At 59.3% G+C, this 14,725-nt stretch overlaps 1 protein-coding gene across 1 annotated transcript; it reads left to right on the forward strand.

Moving 5' to 3' along the window:
* Positions 1–5,449: 5,449 nt before the first annotated feature.
* Positions 5,450–13,607, forward strand: LOC113940441 (ethanolaminephosphotransferase 1-like). The gene is made up of 5 exons (XM_027631581.1): positions 5,450–5,507; positions 9,583–9,698; positions 9,900–10,008; positions 12,065–12,139; positions 12,933–13,607. The coding sequence occupies exons 1-5, from the start codon at positions 5,450–5,452 to the stop codon at positions 13,445–13,447; spliced, it is 873 nt and encodes a 290-aa protein (XP_027487382.1). The 3' UTR covers positions 13,448–13,607.
* Positions 13,608–14,725: the final 1,118 nt, after the last annotated feature.

Here is a 14,725-nt window from a genome sequence, read left to right on the forward strand (position 1 = left end):
AGGGAGCTGGGAAGGGGCTGGAGCAGCAGGAGGGGCTGAGGGAGCTGTGGGGGCTCAGCCTGGAGAAAAGGAGGCTCAGGGGGGACCTTCTGGCTCTGCAACCCCCTGACAGGAGGGGGGAGCTGGGGGAAGTCGGGCTCTGCTCCCAGGGAACAAGGGACAGGAGGAGAGGGAACGGCCTCCAGCTGTGCCAGGGGAGGCTCAGGTTGGACAGGAGGAGGAATTTCTCCCTGGAAAGGGTGGTCAGGCCCTGGCAGGGGCTGCCCAGGGAGGTTTGGAGTGCCCATCCCTGGAGGTGTCCCAGGAAGGCCTGGCCATGGCACTCAGTGCTCTGGGCTGGGGGACAAGGTGGGGATGGGGCACAGGGGGGATCCATGGGCTGGGAGGGCTTTTCCCAGCTGAAGGACTCTGTGATTCTGTACCTGTAACACTTCTACAGCAGGGAATTCTTTGGGTGTGCACAGGTACCTCTGGGGACAAGCTGAGCTGAACTGGGAAGGAAGGGAACAGCTCCTGCCTTGCAGGTGCCGTGTCCCAGCCCTGCCTTGTGGACAGATCCCAGGGGGATGTGCCCCAGCCCCTCTGGCCTGCTGGCCAGGTGTGGGTGGTGGGTGGTGCTGGCAGGGAGGAGATCTCATGTCAGACATGCTCTGGGCTGAGGGCAGGCTGGGGGTCCTGCCCCTGGAGCAAAGCACAGCAGGCTCTGCTCTGGGAGGGCTTGGGGTGTCCTCTGCCAAACCCAGCTCTCTGTCACTGTCCAGCACTGGGAGGTCCCCTGCCAAGAAAGCTGTGGCCAAGGCACTGCTGTTTCCAGGGGGAAACCTCCCAGTTGGATGCCAGAGGTCAGATTCTTAAAACCTGCCTGCAGATCAGCTTCGGGCCAGATTCTGGGCAACCTCCTCCTATAAATTTATGGGAAGGGGGGAAAATGGGACCATCTGGAACGTTTACAGAGCTGTCTGCTCCTGTCTTGCTTTGTCTGCTGCAGAGGGACTTTCCATGAGGGCCTGGAGGGACAGGACCAGGAGGAATGGCTTCCCACTGCCAGAGGGCAGGACTAGATGGGATATTGGGCAGAAATTATTCCCTGTGAGGCTGGGGAGGCCCTGGCAGAGGTTGGCCAGAGAAGCTGTGGCTGCCCCTGGATCCCTGGAAGTGTCCCAGGCCAGGTTGGACAGGGCTTGGAGCAACCTGGGCTGGTGGAAGGTGTCCCTGCCCATGGCAGGGGATGGGACTGGATTCATTTAAGGTCCCTTCCCACCCAAACCATGCTGGGATTTGATGCTGTGGCTGAGGGCACAGTGCTGCAGCTCCACATGTCCTGGCAGTTACAGCAGCTCCCGTGGTTTGTCCCTGTCTTTCCATATTCCAGTCACGTGCCCTGCGTTCCCTGTGGCCTTTCCTCACCCGGTGCTGTCTGAGCTGCTTGTGATTCCACATGTTCCAGCCCTACCCCAGGGGATCCTGTGCTCTGCTGGTGTCTTCTGGTGTGATGGAGCCACTTGTGACTGTTCCCAGGGCTGTGCTCCCTCTGTGGCCCCTGGATCCAGGTGCTGTAGGAGCAGGGAAGGCCCTGGAGGGAGGAGTGTTGTGCAGGAGGCTCTGCTCCTGTGTGTTCCTGGCCATGTGAGCGGGGTGGAGGGGCAGGTACAAACCTCTGTCGTGGTGTCACCTGGACCTCAGGCATTGTCCTGGGGAGTCATGGTCTGGGGGAGACGCCAGCAAAGGAGGATGTGGGAGTGCCACTCCTGAGCTGTGGCACGGGAGGGACGGGATGGGAAGGCAATGGCACGTGTCGTGTCCGAGTCCAGAGGGGGCACAGGCCGGTGGCTCATCCCAGAAGCTTCCAGGGCAAGTGTGAGTCCAGCAATAGGAGACTGAAGTGAGGCCTGGTAAGGGCCTTTTGTAGCAAAACTGCTGCTAAAACCCTCAAACCCTTCCGTTCTGTGTCCCTGTGTCTGAGCAGGAGCTGGTGGTGCCCTTAAGGGACCTAAAGGTGCAACAGTGTAGATCCTACATCCCTCTGGATGGTGGGAATCCCACTGGTGGAGCATCCAGCGGTCCTCTGATCCGTGTGCAGTGAGCTGGGCAGGCCCCATCTGGAGAAGATACTTCCCACATTTGATTATTCCAGCTATTACAGGATTTTCTAACAGGAAAACAACTCTGTCCCTCATTTCCAGTGTCAGATGGGAAGAGCATTCACAGGAATGCTCAGGAGACCCGGACAGGCAGCTGGATCCAAGGATTTCCATTTAGTGTGGAAAGCACTTTTTTTCCTGGATGCTCTTCTCCCTTTTCTGCTCCTTCCAGGTGGGAATCCAGCTGCTGGTCCCGTGTAGTGTCCTCAGCCAGGCTCAGGAAATCCCTTTGGCTCCAGGCCCGGAGCGCCGTGGGGAGCTGGGAGCTGTTCCCGGCAGGATTTTATGGCTGCTCTGGAAATGGGAGCCCTGAGGAGAGCTCTGCAGGGTGTTCAGAGGCACTGATGTGCCCGTGGCAGCTCAGACCGGTGGAACTGGGAGCCAGGGCAGCAGGACAAGGGAGCGTTTTCCACTGGGATGGGGCTGTGAGGCTCGAGGCCACGGGGATGGAAAGGCCAGTGCCTCCCTCCAGACATCCAGCTTGGCTTCTCCTTGGCAGGAAGGGTGAGGAGGAGGGGAGGCCTTTGAGCCCAGCTCTGGAGTCACTTAACTCCTTCCCCAGGGGCTCTTTAATTGCTCTGAGACAGCTTTTAAACACGCCCAGCTTCCCAAGGCGGCTGCCTGGCTGCGCCGTGAGGAAGTCCAGGAGTGCTCCCAGACTCCGTGATTCCCAGGCTAGAGGGGGTTTTTCTTCTCCTGTTCTGTGATTAAATTCAGGGTTTTGAACCTCTGCCCAGCTCAGTGTGCCCCTTGAAGCTCTCGTGGTCTGCAAACTGCCGTGGTTGGAGGAGACAGCAGCAATCCCGGGATTAACTGGGAACGACCCGGTTCACCAGCCTTGGCTGAGCTTTGTCCCTGTGCTGAGCGGGGAGATGAGGGGAAGGGATTTATCCTGCTTTCTGCAGACACTTCTGGTGTGTGCTGGGAGGTTTTGGTGAGTGATGAGCTGGTGCCACTCACCTGGTGTGGGTGTGTTTACATCCCTTCATCCTGAACAATCCTGGAACTGCTGCGGGAACGCTGCTGGTTTCTGAGCAGTGCCCTTTGCTCTGCGGGGTGTCAGAGAGAATGGACCCTGTTTGGCTGGGGAGTTCCCAGACTCTCTGGTTTTAGCCACACAGGGGTGGTGATGAAGCTCTTTGTGCCCTCAGTCCCCAGTGGGTCCTGCAGGTTTTCCAGGAGGAATCTCAAACCTCTGTGGGATGTCTCACCAGGAGTCACGCAGCTTGTGGCTGTTTTGGCTCCACCCCTGCCCTTGGACACTTCCAGGGATCCAGGGGCAGCCACAGTTTCTCTGGCCAACCTGTGCCAGGGCCTCCCCACCCTCCCAGCCAAGAATTCCTCCCCAGCATGCCATCTATCCCAGCCCTGGTGGGTTGGGATCAAACCCAGCTCCTGGTCTCCCTGAGGAACATCCCCCGTGTTTTCTGCAGCCCAAACCAACTCTGGCAGCAGTGGGAAATTCTCTTTGCTGTCGCAGTGTTATTGTGGCAGGTTTGGATTCTGTCTTTTCTCCCCCCTCCCTCAGTTTTCCTGCCCTGAGTCGCTGCTCTGATCCCTCCCATTCCCACTCCAGGGGTTTGCTGCTGGCTGATCCTGTTCCAACTGCATCCCTGCCCCTGAAGGTTCATCGTTCCCTCCCCTGTGCTCACCACCTCTGCATCCTTCTGCAGCTGATCACCTCCAGCTGTAGTGGAAGTGGTGGTGACCCATATTCATGGATATTTAATGCTCCCAGGCACAGAGAGCTCCTGGATGCAGCTGGAATTGGCAGGCTGCTCTCCAAAGCCTGCCATCAACATCAAGTGTTTCTCCACATTGTGTATCCATGGGGAGGTGATTTCCACTGCACCAGCATGGCTTGGGATGGGGTCAGGACTCTGCAGGGGGGAGGTGGGGTTGGCTCAGAGCCTCATTCCTCCACGTGTCCTGCCTGGAGCTGCTGTGCTGGAGAGCGAGACTTCACTGGGTTCTTCCCTGTGAGGGTGGGGAGGCCCTGGCACAGGTTGGCCAGAGAAGCTGTGGCTGCCCCTGGATCCCTGGAAGTGTCCAAGGCCAGGTTGGACAGGGCTTGGAGCAACCTGGGCTGGTGGGAGGTGTCCCTGCCCATGGCAGGGGGTGGCACTGGATGAGCTTTAAGGTCCTTCCAACCCAAACCATTCTGGGAATCTCCCAGCTGGTGCCAAGGCCATGTCAGAGACTGTTGGCAGGGCAGGAATCTGGTTTTCCCAGTGAATTTGCACGTGGTGTGGGGCTCTGGCCTTGCTGAGCCCCTGCTTGTGTTCAGCTCTGGGCCCCTCACACAGGAGACACAGGGAGGGGCTGGAGCGTGGGCAGGGAAGGGAAGGGAGCTGGGAAGGGGCTGGAGCAGCAGGAGGGGCTGAGGGAGCTGGGGGAGCTCAGCCTGGACAAAAGGAGGCTCCGGGGGGCCCTCTTCCCGCCCCACAACCCCCTGACAGGGGGGGGGAACGGGGGGGGAACGGGCTCTGCTCCCAGGGAACAAGGGACAGGAGGAGAGGGAATGGCCTCCAGCTGTGCCAGGGGAGGCTCAGGTGGGATACTGGGAACAATTCCTGCATGGAAAGGGCTGTCCAGCCCTGGCACAGCTACCCAGGGAGGTGGTGGAGTCCCCATCCATGGAGGGATTTAAAACCCCTGTGGATGTGGCACTTGGGGACATGGCTCAGTGTGGCCTTGACAGTGCTGTGGGATGGTTGGACTTGGTGGTCTCAGAGGACTTTTCCAACCTCATGCCAACCTCATTCCATGATTCTCTGCTGTGTTTTGAAGGTCTTTTTTTTGCTGGATGTCTAAAACCTGCCCAGTGGAGCCCGGGCAGGGCGAGGCCAGGGGCTGGTGTTGGAGCTGCCGCTGGGGCAGACAGGGGGGACATCCATGTCCCTCCTGCTGTTCCCTGCCTGCTGCTGCTCCTGGTGGCAGCCAAACCCATCAGCTCCTGTGGTGGGTGCAGCTCTAGCACTGCCAGCGTGGCAAAGCTGATGATCCCTGCTGCTGCCAGCCAAGAAGTGACCTTAGAAACGACAAACAGGGCTCAGGTTAATCAGTACCATCAGGGGTGAGGTGACTCCTCACCCCTCAGCCGAGTGTGGGCAGAGGGCAAACGGGCCTTGTTTTTCCTGGCACGGCCCTGCTGACTCCCGTGGGCCGGGGTTGGTGAGTTTTCTGCCTCCTGGCTCATCCTCAGCCTGATGGGAGAAGGTTCTTTGCCTTGTGCCCTCTTTGTGCCTAAGGAGATTTACAGGGAGCGGCCCTGTGGACTGGCTGGAGCTGCTCTGCTGCTCGCACCCATGGTGTGGAAACGTGGGCCCGTGGCCTACAGCTGCCATGGGTCCTCCTGGGGAGCCTGTGAGCAGGATGGGATGTGTCCTCCTGGGGAGCCTGTGAGCAGGATGGGATGTGCAAACCCCTCTTTGCCTGCTGTCCTCCCCCAGCCCACCCTGACTCCGGTGTGACAGGGGGGGATGGTGTGAATCCCACCAGGCACAGGGTGGGAGGCTGGGGCTGTCCTGTGCAGGGCCAGGGGCTGGACTCGATGGGCCCTGGGGGTCCCTTCCCCCTCAGGCTGCTCCGTGGGTCTGTGGCAGCTCTTGCTCTGCCGCCGGCTCCGGGGAGCCGGATCGCTTCAGCGTGGAATTGTTTTTCCGGGACAGGAAGGCTGTTAGTAGACTCCAGGCTATAAATCTGTATTTTTTTCCTCTTTGGACGCATAATTGAATCTTCCAGCAGCCTCCTGGTTGCAAGATTAATGTTGTTTTCAAACCCCACGAGCCATTTGTGTCCGTAAATCCCATCACGACTCCAGCCAGCTCGTCTGCGACGGCACCGCGGCCGCCGGGCCTGGCCCTGGTTCTTGGGGTGCCCCGTGGCTCCCTGGGGCACTGGAGGCCCCATCCAGGTGCCAGTGACAGGATTGTTGCTGCTGCCTTTGCTCTTCTCTGAAGGAGTTTCATCCCGAATCCCGAGGGAACTGTCAGGGCTGGGTCAGCTCCTTCCTGCGGCCGTGGCCGCAGACACGGTGCTGGTGTCTGCACTGGGTGAGATTTCAGCTCCCTCCCCACCCAGAGCAGTCTCGGATTCTGTGCTGGGATGGGACTCGAGCAGGGCCTGGCACAGATGCCTGGCTGCTCTGGGAGGGATGAAACTCCTCCTGGGCACTTCTCCTTTTCCCTCTGACCCTCCCTCCCTGAAAACGAGGCAGAAATCCGAGTCCAGGCTGGTGGGAATGGTTGGTCGTGATAGAAAAGCCACCCCTGGAAGGATGTGGGTGACCACAGCAGTGTGTGGAGACCCAGAATGCAGAAGGTGACACTCACTGCAGTGAGGACAGAGGTGAGGGGATGACAGAGCTCAGGCACCGCCGGGTTTGTGGCCTCGCAGGCCAAGAGGTGGAAGGGGCAAATTTGGGAATGTCCATGGGGAGGAAACCCGGCGAGGGAAAGCAGCTGGGGGAGGCTGGGCAGGGTTCTGTCCCTCACTGCAGCTCATTGGAATTCTGGGAGCGTCTGTCCTGGGCAGGCAGCCGTGTGCTGGGTGTCCCAAAGGGTGGCAGCCAGCCTGGCACCAGAGCCAGCCCCCTGTGCCCCGGGGGTGTCCCCTGAGCTGGCACAGCACTGCCAGAGACGTGTCCTGCCAGGAGACTGCCTGGAGCTGGGGGGGTTAGGAAGGATCCAAAGCCGTGGGAGAGCATCCAGGGGCCAAAAAAAAATGGTGGGGAAGGGTCTGGAGGGGAAACCACGAGGAGGGTTTGTTCAGCTGGAGAGGAGGAGACTGAGGGGAGACCCATTGGGGTCTGCAGCTCCACCTGAGGGGCAGCACGAATCCCTGCTCCCTGTGACCAGGGACAGGACCCAGGGAACAGCTGGAGCTGTGCCAGGGCAGGGTCAGGTGGGATCTCAGGAAAAGGTTCCTCCCCAGAGGGTGGTTGGGCACTGAACAGGCTCCTCAGGGAATGGCCGTGGCCCCAAGGCTGCCAGAGCTCAGGGAGGGTTTGGACAACACCCTGAGGGACAGGGTGGGATTGTTGGGGTGTCTGTGCAGGGCCAGGAGCTGGACCTGATGATCCTTGTGGGTCCCTTCCAGCTGAGGATATTCCATGATTCCATGGTTGTATCAACAAACCTCTGCAGAGCAGCTGCCCCCTCCCTCAAGAAACGGGTCCTTCCAGCTCTTTGAGCTCTGCAGGAGAGGTGGGAATGTGTGTGGCCATGGGAGAAAGCTGCCTTTTGACTGTTATCCCCAGTCTTTGCAGGGAGAGGGGAAAGCTTCCCAAGCCATGAGCCTGGAAAAGCTTCCCCGAGGTTCCTCAGGAGCACGGAGGCTCCGGAGCTTCCCCTGCCTCACTCCGTCTGTGTTCTTGTTCCAGGCTTGTTTTGGGGATAATGAGATTAAATCAGACCCTCCTCCTCCTCCCCTGACTGGTGGTTCAAATCCTATTAACCTCATAAAGCATTTGGAATTCTGCCTCCCAAAATTGCGCTAAGCTGGGATGGAAATTCCTCGTGGCTTATCCCTCACCCCCCTATGGCATCGGCCTTGGGGTTTGCTGCTGCTGGCTCTGCAGCTCCCGTGGGATGGCTGGCGTGGGGATGGAAGCTCCGGGGCTGAATCCCAGGGAGATGGACTGATCCGACCTGGGGAGGGCAGGGAAGGGCTGGGAGGGGGCACAGAAACCCTCGCCAAGGGTGGGTTTCATCCCGTTGGGAACAAACGCTGTGAGATGGGAGCCTGGCAGGAGCTGGTGCCCCTTCCTGGCCCTGCTGCCCCTTCCTGGTCCTGCTGCCCCTTCCTGGCCTTGCTGTCCCTTCCTGGCCCTGCTGCCTCTCCTGGAGGGTGTTGCTTGTCCCTTTCCCACCACTTTCTCCCCAGCTTTGGAAACAGACAGGCTGCTTCCAGGGAAAAATGGGGTTTGTGGGCAAGGAGAGGAGCAACCCCTGGGTGCAGTGATGGGGCAGGATCAGGGCCAGGGGTTGGGAGGGGACACAGAGCTGCTGCCTGGGCAGGGGCTTCCTTTTACCAGCCAGACCAAACTTGGGACCTGCTGGAGAGAGTCCAGAGAAGGCCCCAGAGATGCTGCCAGGGCTGGAGCCAGGCTGGGAGAGCTGGGGGTGCTCAGCTGGAGAAGGGAAGGATCCAGGGAGATCTTGGAGCCCCTTCCAGAGCCTAAAGGGACTCCAGGAGAGCTGGAGAGGGACTGGGGACAAGGGATGGAGGGACAGGACACAGGGAATGGCTTCCACTGCCAGAGGGCAGGGAGAGATGGGAGATTGGGAAGGCTGTGAGGGTGGGGAGGCCCTGGCCCAGGTTGCCCAGAGAAGCTGTGGCTGCCCCTGGATCCCTGGAAGTGTCCAAGGCCAGGTCGGACAGGGCTTGGAGCAACCTGGGCTGGTGGGAGGTGTCCCTGCCCATGGCAGGGGTGGCACTGGGTGAGATTTCAGCTCCCTCCCCACCCAGACCAGTCTGGGATTCTGTGCTGGGACTGGACTCGAGCAGATGCCCCTCCTGGGGGGGGGTGTTGCCCCAACCACGGGGGCCAAGGGTGGGTGGGCAGCAGGTTCTGCCCTGCCCAGCCCCGAGCGTGTGAGCCCAGGAGTTCCATAGGCTGTGGAATTTCCTTGGGATTCTTATCAAAGTGTTTCCTGGGGAAGAGGACTTTAGCCAGGGAGATCTGTGTCAGAAGGGCTGTGGGAGCAGAGGACAGCTCGTGCTGCTCTCCAGAGCCAAAGGGTGTCCAGGTTCAACTCCCTGACTGGAGTTGTCTCAGCCTTTGATTTGCATTTCTGTTTTTATTTCTCCCACACACAAACATGCCCCAAGCACCTGAAATGTTGCAGAAGTGGTGGGATGAGGGGCAGGAGCTCTCCCTCCTCGGTTTTCCCCACCCAGGCAGGGCAGAGCAGTTGGAGGCAGGTGCCTGGTGAAGGATCAGCATCTTCTCCTTGCCTCGTGTCCGGCTCAGAGAGCTGGAGCTGACACTTCCAAAGGCTGGAGGGTCAGTGGGTGAGCGCCAGGAGTGCCCTGGGTGCCCCATGCAGGGTCTTGGGGGGGCTTTTTGGGATGTTCACACTGTTTTTGGGGAGACTCCACCCTTGACCCAAGTGCTGTTGCAGTGCCGAGACTCGGGTGGATTTTGTCCTCGTGGAAAGCTCAGTATTCCTGGAACAGCAGTGATGGGACAAGGAGTAACGGATACAGATTGCAAGAGGGGAAATTTAGGTTGGATACTGGGAAGAAATTCTGTACTGTGAGGATGGTGAGGCACTGGAACAGAGTTGTGGATGCCCCAGCTCTGGAAGTGTTCCAGGCCAGGTTGGATAAGTGGGATAGCGGGAGTCATCCCCGCCCATGGTGGAGGGGTTGGGACCAGATGATCCTTAAGGTCCCTTCCAACCCCTGTGATTCTGGATCTCTGGCCTTTCCCAAGTCTTTCTGAGCCCTGACCTGTGGCTTTGTTTCCTCTGTGGTTCCCAGTACAGTGCCGTGGACAGCAACCCCCTGTCCCTGTACGTGATGCATCCCTTCTGGAACACCATCGTCAAGGTGAGCCCCGCCAGCCGCCTCTGGGACACCCTCAGCTGCCTCTTTTGGGGTGCCCTGAGCCCCCAGGGGCTGCCTGCAGCCTGTCCTGAGTCCCTGCATCCCATCCTGCGGCTCGGGATGCTCCGGACGGCGTCCCCGCAGCGCGTGCTCCCTCGCCCGTGGTTTAAGGAGTTCCTCTGCTCTTTTGCTGCTTCCCCACAGATCTTCCCCACCTGGCTGGCCCCAAACTTGATCACCTTCTCTGGCTTCCTGCTCCTTGTGTTCAACTTCTTCCTCATGGCATACTTCGACCCGGACTTCTACGCCTCTGGTAAGGCCGCGCGTTCCCGGCGGGATGTGGATCTGCCACCGGCTGTGCTGGGAATTCCAGAGCATGTGGGGGAGGCTCCCTGGGTCTGGGCCTTCCCAAGTGATGGGACAGAGCAGGGGGTTGAACCCACTGGGCTTCTTGACCAGGACTTGTCTGGGTACCACACCTTCCCTCCGGCTGCCAGGGGAGTGAGCTCTTGGCATCAGGCGGGAGAGGGAGGGGCAAACAGCTGGAATCTTGAGCAGGAATTGGCTCATCCTACAGAGGGAGGAGCAAACAGCTGGAATCTTGGGCAGGAATTGGCTCATCCTACAGAGCAGACAACAACCCGGTGCCCTTGTTTTAAAATCACAGGGTGACGTGGGAAGCGCTGCTTCCCTGGAACCGGCAGCCTCGTTCCTCACATCCCTGCTCGCTGCCCTCTTGCAAAACACTCCACCCCTGCAGACCAACCAGGCCAAATCCTCCTCCTCAGCCTCCCTGTTCACAGCTTTGAGCTTTCCAACACTGCCTGCGATTCCAAAGGCTCAGTTGTCCCTTCCCTCGTGGCAGAGTCCCAGGGAAGGGGTTACAGCGGGATAACTCTCCGTGGATCCCTTTCCGTGTTTTCTCTCCCTCTGCCCCTGCCAGGGTTGGGTTGGGTTGCTCTGGAGAGTTCATTCTTGTTCTTCTAAAACTGAGCCTGTCATCAAAACACAGTTAAGTGGGAAGATCCTGTTTTCTGGGGATTGCCTTTGTTGGTGGGTAGGGGAGTCCAGGCTGTCGAGAGCTCGGGTGGCATCAGGGGGTGTTTGCCAAGATTTGGGTCACGTTTGGTCCTTGGGCCATGGAGGAAAAGCTGACAGTAGGTCAAGGGGAGAATCCCCAGGACATCCAGACATCCAGAATCATGGAATTATAGAATGGTTTGGCTTGGAAGGGACCTTCAAGGCCCTCCAGTCCCATCCCCTGCCATGGGCAGGGACACCTCCCACCAGCCCAGGTTGCTCCAAGCCCCGTCCAACCTGGCCTTGGACACTTCCAGGGATCCAGGGGCAGACACGGCTTCTCTGGGCAACCTGTGCCAGGGCCTCCCCACCTCACAGCCAGGAATTCCTTCCCAATCTCCCATCTCTCCCTGCCCTCTGGCAGTGGAAGCCATTCCCTGTGTCGTGTCCCTCCATCCCTTGTCCCCAGTCCCTCTCCAGCTCTCCTGGAGCCCCTTTAGGCTCTGGAAGGATCTCTCAGGTCTCCCTGGATCCTTCCCTTCTCCAGCTGAGCACCCCCAGCTCTCCCAGTCTCTCAGAAGTTGGCTTTGGAGGGGTGGTGAAGCTCATCCTTTGGGGCCCTTCCTCACACGCGTTTTGCACGTCCCTCTTGGAAAGAGAACCTTTCCTTGTGCTGATGGAACCAGAGCCTTGTGCCTTCCCTCCTCCTGGGATGGCTTTGTGGGCATCACCCTCTGCTTGCCGCTGGGAAGGCACCATCCTGCTGCCCTGAGGAAACAGGGAGTGGCATTCCAAGGAATCACTGCTCCTTCAGGAGACCTCCCCGTGCCCTCCCGCTGTTTTCCAGCGCCCCTCTGGCTCCCTGGCCGTGCTGGGTCCCTGCCAGGGCCATGCTGTGGGAGGTGGGGGTGCCATGAGGGAGCAGCTCCTTTTCCATTGGAGGGATGGGACTGGAGAGCGGGCGGGGAATCCTGGCACGGAGACCGGGAATTGCCACATCCCGGAGAGGCTCCACCCGATGCTCTGAGCGAGGGATCGAGGAGAGTCCCCTGCACACAACTCCGTGGTGCTGCAGTGGGGTTATGGAACTGCCCCAGTTCTTAGATCCTGTGATTTTTGGGGATCTGGGGACAGAGGAGAAGTTAAATCCTGGAAGGAAAATTCCTCAGTGTCCTGGTTTCGTGAGCTGTTGTGGAGCAGCTCCGCCGTCACATCCCGAAAAGTTCACATCCCGGTTTCACTGAGCTGTACAGGTGCTTTGCTTGGTCCTGGGGCCTCTTGGGCCAAAACAAACCCCCCTGGGAGCTCGTCCTGAGCTGTCCTGACTCGGCTCTGTCTGATCCCTGCAGCTCCTGACCACCAGCACGTTCCCGACGGAGTGTGGATCGTTGTGGGGCTCCTCAACTTCATGGCCTACACGTTAGGTAAGAGTGTTCCTGCTGGGCTGTGCTCACCTGGTCGTGCTGTTGGCTGCATTGTCACCCGGTCTCTGAGCCCCCTGGGAAATGTTGGATTCTGTCTCCCGCCAGGCACTGATCCAGCTGCTCCTGGGTCTGCTGGAGCAGCTTCTGGGAGCTGCTTTGCAAAGTGGAGAGAAGGAAGTTGTCCCAGAGCAGCAGATGAGGAAAGGAGGAAACTGGAACCGAGACAAATTTGAGATAAATTGTGAAATCCTGTCTTGGGTCTGCTTTAAATAGTCAGGAATCACAGAATGGTTTGGGTTTGGAGGGACCTTAAAGTTCACCCCCTGCCATGGGCAGGGACACCTTCCACTAGCCCAGGTTGCCCCAAGCCCCCTCCAACCTGGCCTGGGACACTTCCAGGGATCCAGGGGCAGCCACAGCTTCTCTGGGAATTCCAGCCCAGCTCCTCCCCACTCTCCCAGGGAAGAATTCCTTCCCAATCTCCCATCTCTCCCTGCCCTCTGGCAGTGGGAAGCCATTCCCTGTGTCCTGTCCCTCCATCCCTTGTCCCCAGTCCCTCTCCAGCTCTCCCTTTAGGCTCTGGAAGGGGCTGCTTTAAGGAATACAGAGGAAATACAAGGCACTAAACGTAACCTTGTCAGCCTGTTGCGTTTCCAGCCTCCCATGGATCAGGGGTGGGTGGGAATCCCACTCCCTGCTCCCCGCCGGAGGGTGGGAGCGGTGGCTCCCCCTGTGCTTTGTGTGTGGGTTGTCCAGGAGAACTGCCCCTTCCTCCTCCTCCTCCTCCTCCCAGATGGAGTTGACGGGAAGCAGGCGCGCAGGACCAACTCCAGCACCCCCCTGGGGGAGCTCTTCGACCACGGGCTGGACAGCTGGGCCTGCGTGTACTTCGTGGTGACCGTCTACTCCACCTTCGGCCGCGGCTCCACCGGCGTCAGCGTCTTCGTCCTCTACCTCCTGCTCTGGGTGGTCTTGTTCTCCTTCATCCTCTCCCACTGGGAGAAGTACAACACGGGCATTCTGTTCCTGCCCTGGGGATATGACATCAGCCAGGTGGTGAGTGCCCAGCCAGCCCCTGGGTTGGGATGTGCCCACCTGCCACGGGGTGCGAGGGAGGAGCTGGCTCTGCCCGCCTCCAGAGCCTTGTCGGTCGTGGAATTTTCCCCTTGGAGGTGGATTCTCCGGGAAAACCGAGGTTTGAAGGGTGGGCACTGCCTTGTCTTTCCTCTCTCCCTGGTTCTCAGCGCGTGTTTTGGCCACCTGAAGTGTGGCTTCGGGCAGGTTCCTGCGTGGCACCGGTGTGGGTGAGTTCCAGGCTGGATGTTTGGGGTGCCCTTTGGCGCTAGTGGGACAGCTGCCAAAACCACAGCGGGGTTAATTGGCTCGTTAATTGCTGTGCCTGGAGCAAAGGTGCCCAGGGAAGTGCCCCCCCATACCCCAGTGCCTGGGCAGTGGGCGTTGAGACTGATGGTGATGGACCCTCCGGGGTGTTGGGGTCTCCATCCCTCGTTAAGGAATTCTCTGCAGGAAGCTTTTTGTGATGACAGCTGGCATGAGAGAGGTCCCCTGTGTTGCTGGCAGTGCCTTCCACTCGCCCAGGTTGCTCCAGGCCCTGTCCAACCTGGCCTTGAACAATTCCAGGGATGGGGCAACCACACGTTCTCTTGACAACCTGTGCCAGTGTTTTACCACCCTCACTGTAAAAAAGCCTCTTAGATCTGATTACACCTGTTTTATTTATCTTCTGGCTCATCAGGTGCTGGAAGGAGAGTTCAGTGAATGCAGCTGCACTATAATAATTGTAATAATCATCTCTCCTGGTAAAGGACTCCAGAGCTGAACCCCAGATAACTCTGAGCCCTTTCTCCACAAGTGTTGCTTAACGCCCGTGCTTTCAGCTCGTGCCCCTTGCAGAAGGGCAGGGCTGGAGGGCTGAGCTGCCCTGCAGCGTGTTCCACCAGTTCAGGGGGGCTGGTAAAGCTGAAATATTCCCTGTGAGCCTTTGCCCTGTAATCCAGCAGCAGATGGATAAGAAACTGTCCCTGAGTGAACCCTCTGGGGTCACTGGAACTTGTGGTGTAAAACCTGTCACTGTGCTCGGGACATCTCGTGGGTTCTGGCTGAGCAAGGGGATCCTGGCTCCTGGTCCTGCCCTTCTCCAGGAATCACTGAGGCTGGAAAAACCCTCTGAGACCATCGAGTCCAACCATCCCCCAGCACTGCCCAGGCCACCACTGACCTGTGTCCCCACGTGTCACATCCACAGGGCTTTTAAATCCTGCCAGGGAGGGGACTCCACCACCTCCCTGGGCAGCTGTGCCAGGGCTGGACAGCCCTTTCCATGCAGGAATTCTCCCAGTATCCAACCTGAGCCTCCCCTGGCACAGCTGGAGGCCGTTCCCTCTCCTCCTGTCCCTTGTTCCCTGGGAGCAGAGCCCGACCCCCCCCAGCTCCCCCCTCCTGTCAGGGGGTTGCAGAGCCAGAAGGTCCCCCCTGAGCCTCCTTTGCTCCAGGCTGAGCCCCCCCAGCTCCCTCAGCCCCTCCTGCTGCTCCAGCCCCTTCCCAGCTCCCTTCCCTTCCCTGCCC

Source organism: Corapipo altera, unplaced genomic scaffold (genome assembly GCF_003945725.1).
Source record: "Corapipo altera isolate COAL_440 unplaced genomic scaffold, ASM394572v1 129884, whole genome shotgun sequence".
NCBI lineage: Eukaryota > Metazoa > Chordata > Aves > Passeriformes > Pipridae > Corapipo > Corapipo altera.

What these genes read in the sequence shown, in the direction of transcription:
- LOC113940441 (XM_027631581.1), top strand. Translation starts at nt 5,450, where the DNA reads ATGGTGTGGAAACGTGGGCCCGTGGCCTACAGCTGCCATGGGTCCTCC. An exon ending in CCCGGACTTCTACGCCTCTG is followed by an intron (nt 10,009 to 12,064) that starts GTAAGGCCGCGC and finishes TGATCCCTGCAG; the next exon opens with CTCCTGACCACCAGCACGTT. An exon ending in CTTCATGGCCTACACGTTAG is followed by an intron (nt 12,140 to 12,932) that starts GTAAGAGTGTTC and finishes TCCTCCTCCCAG; the next exon opens with ATGGAGTTGACGGGAAGCAG.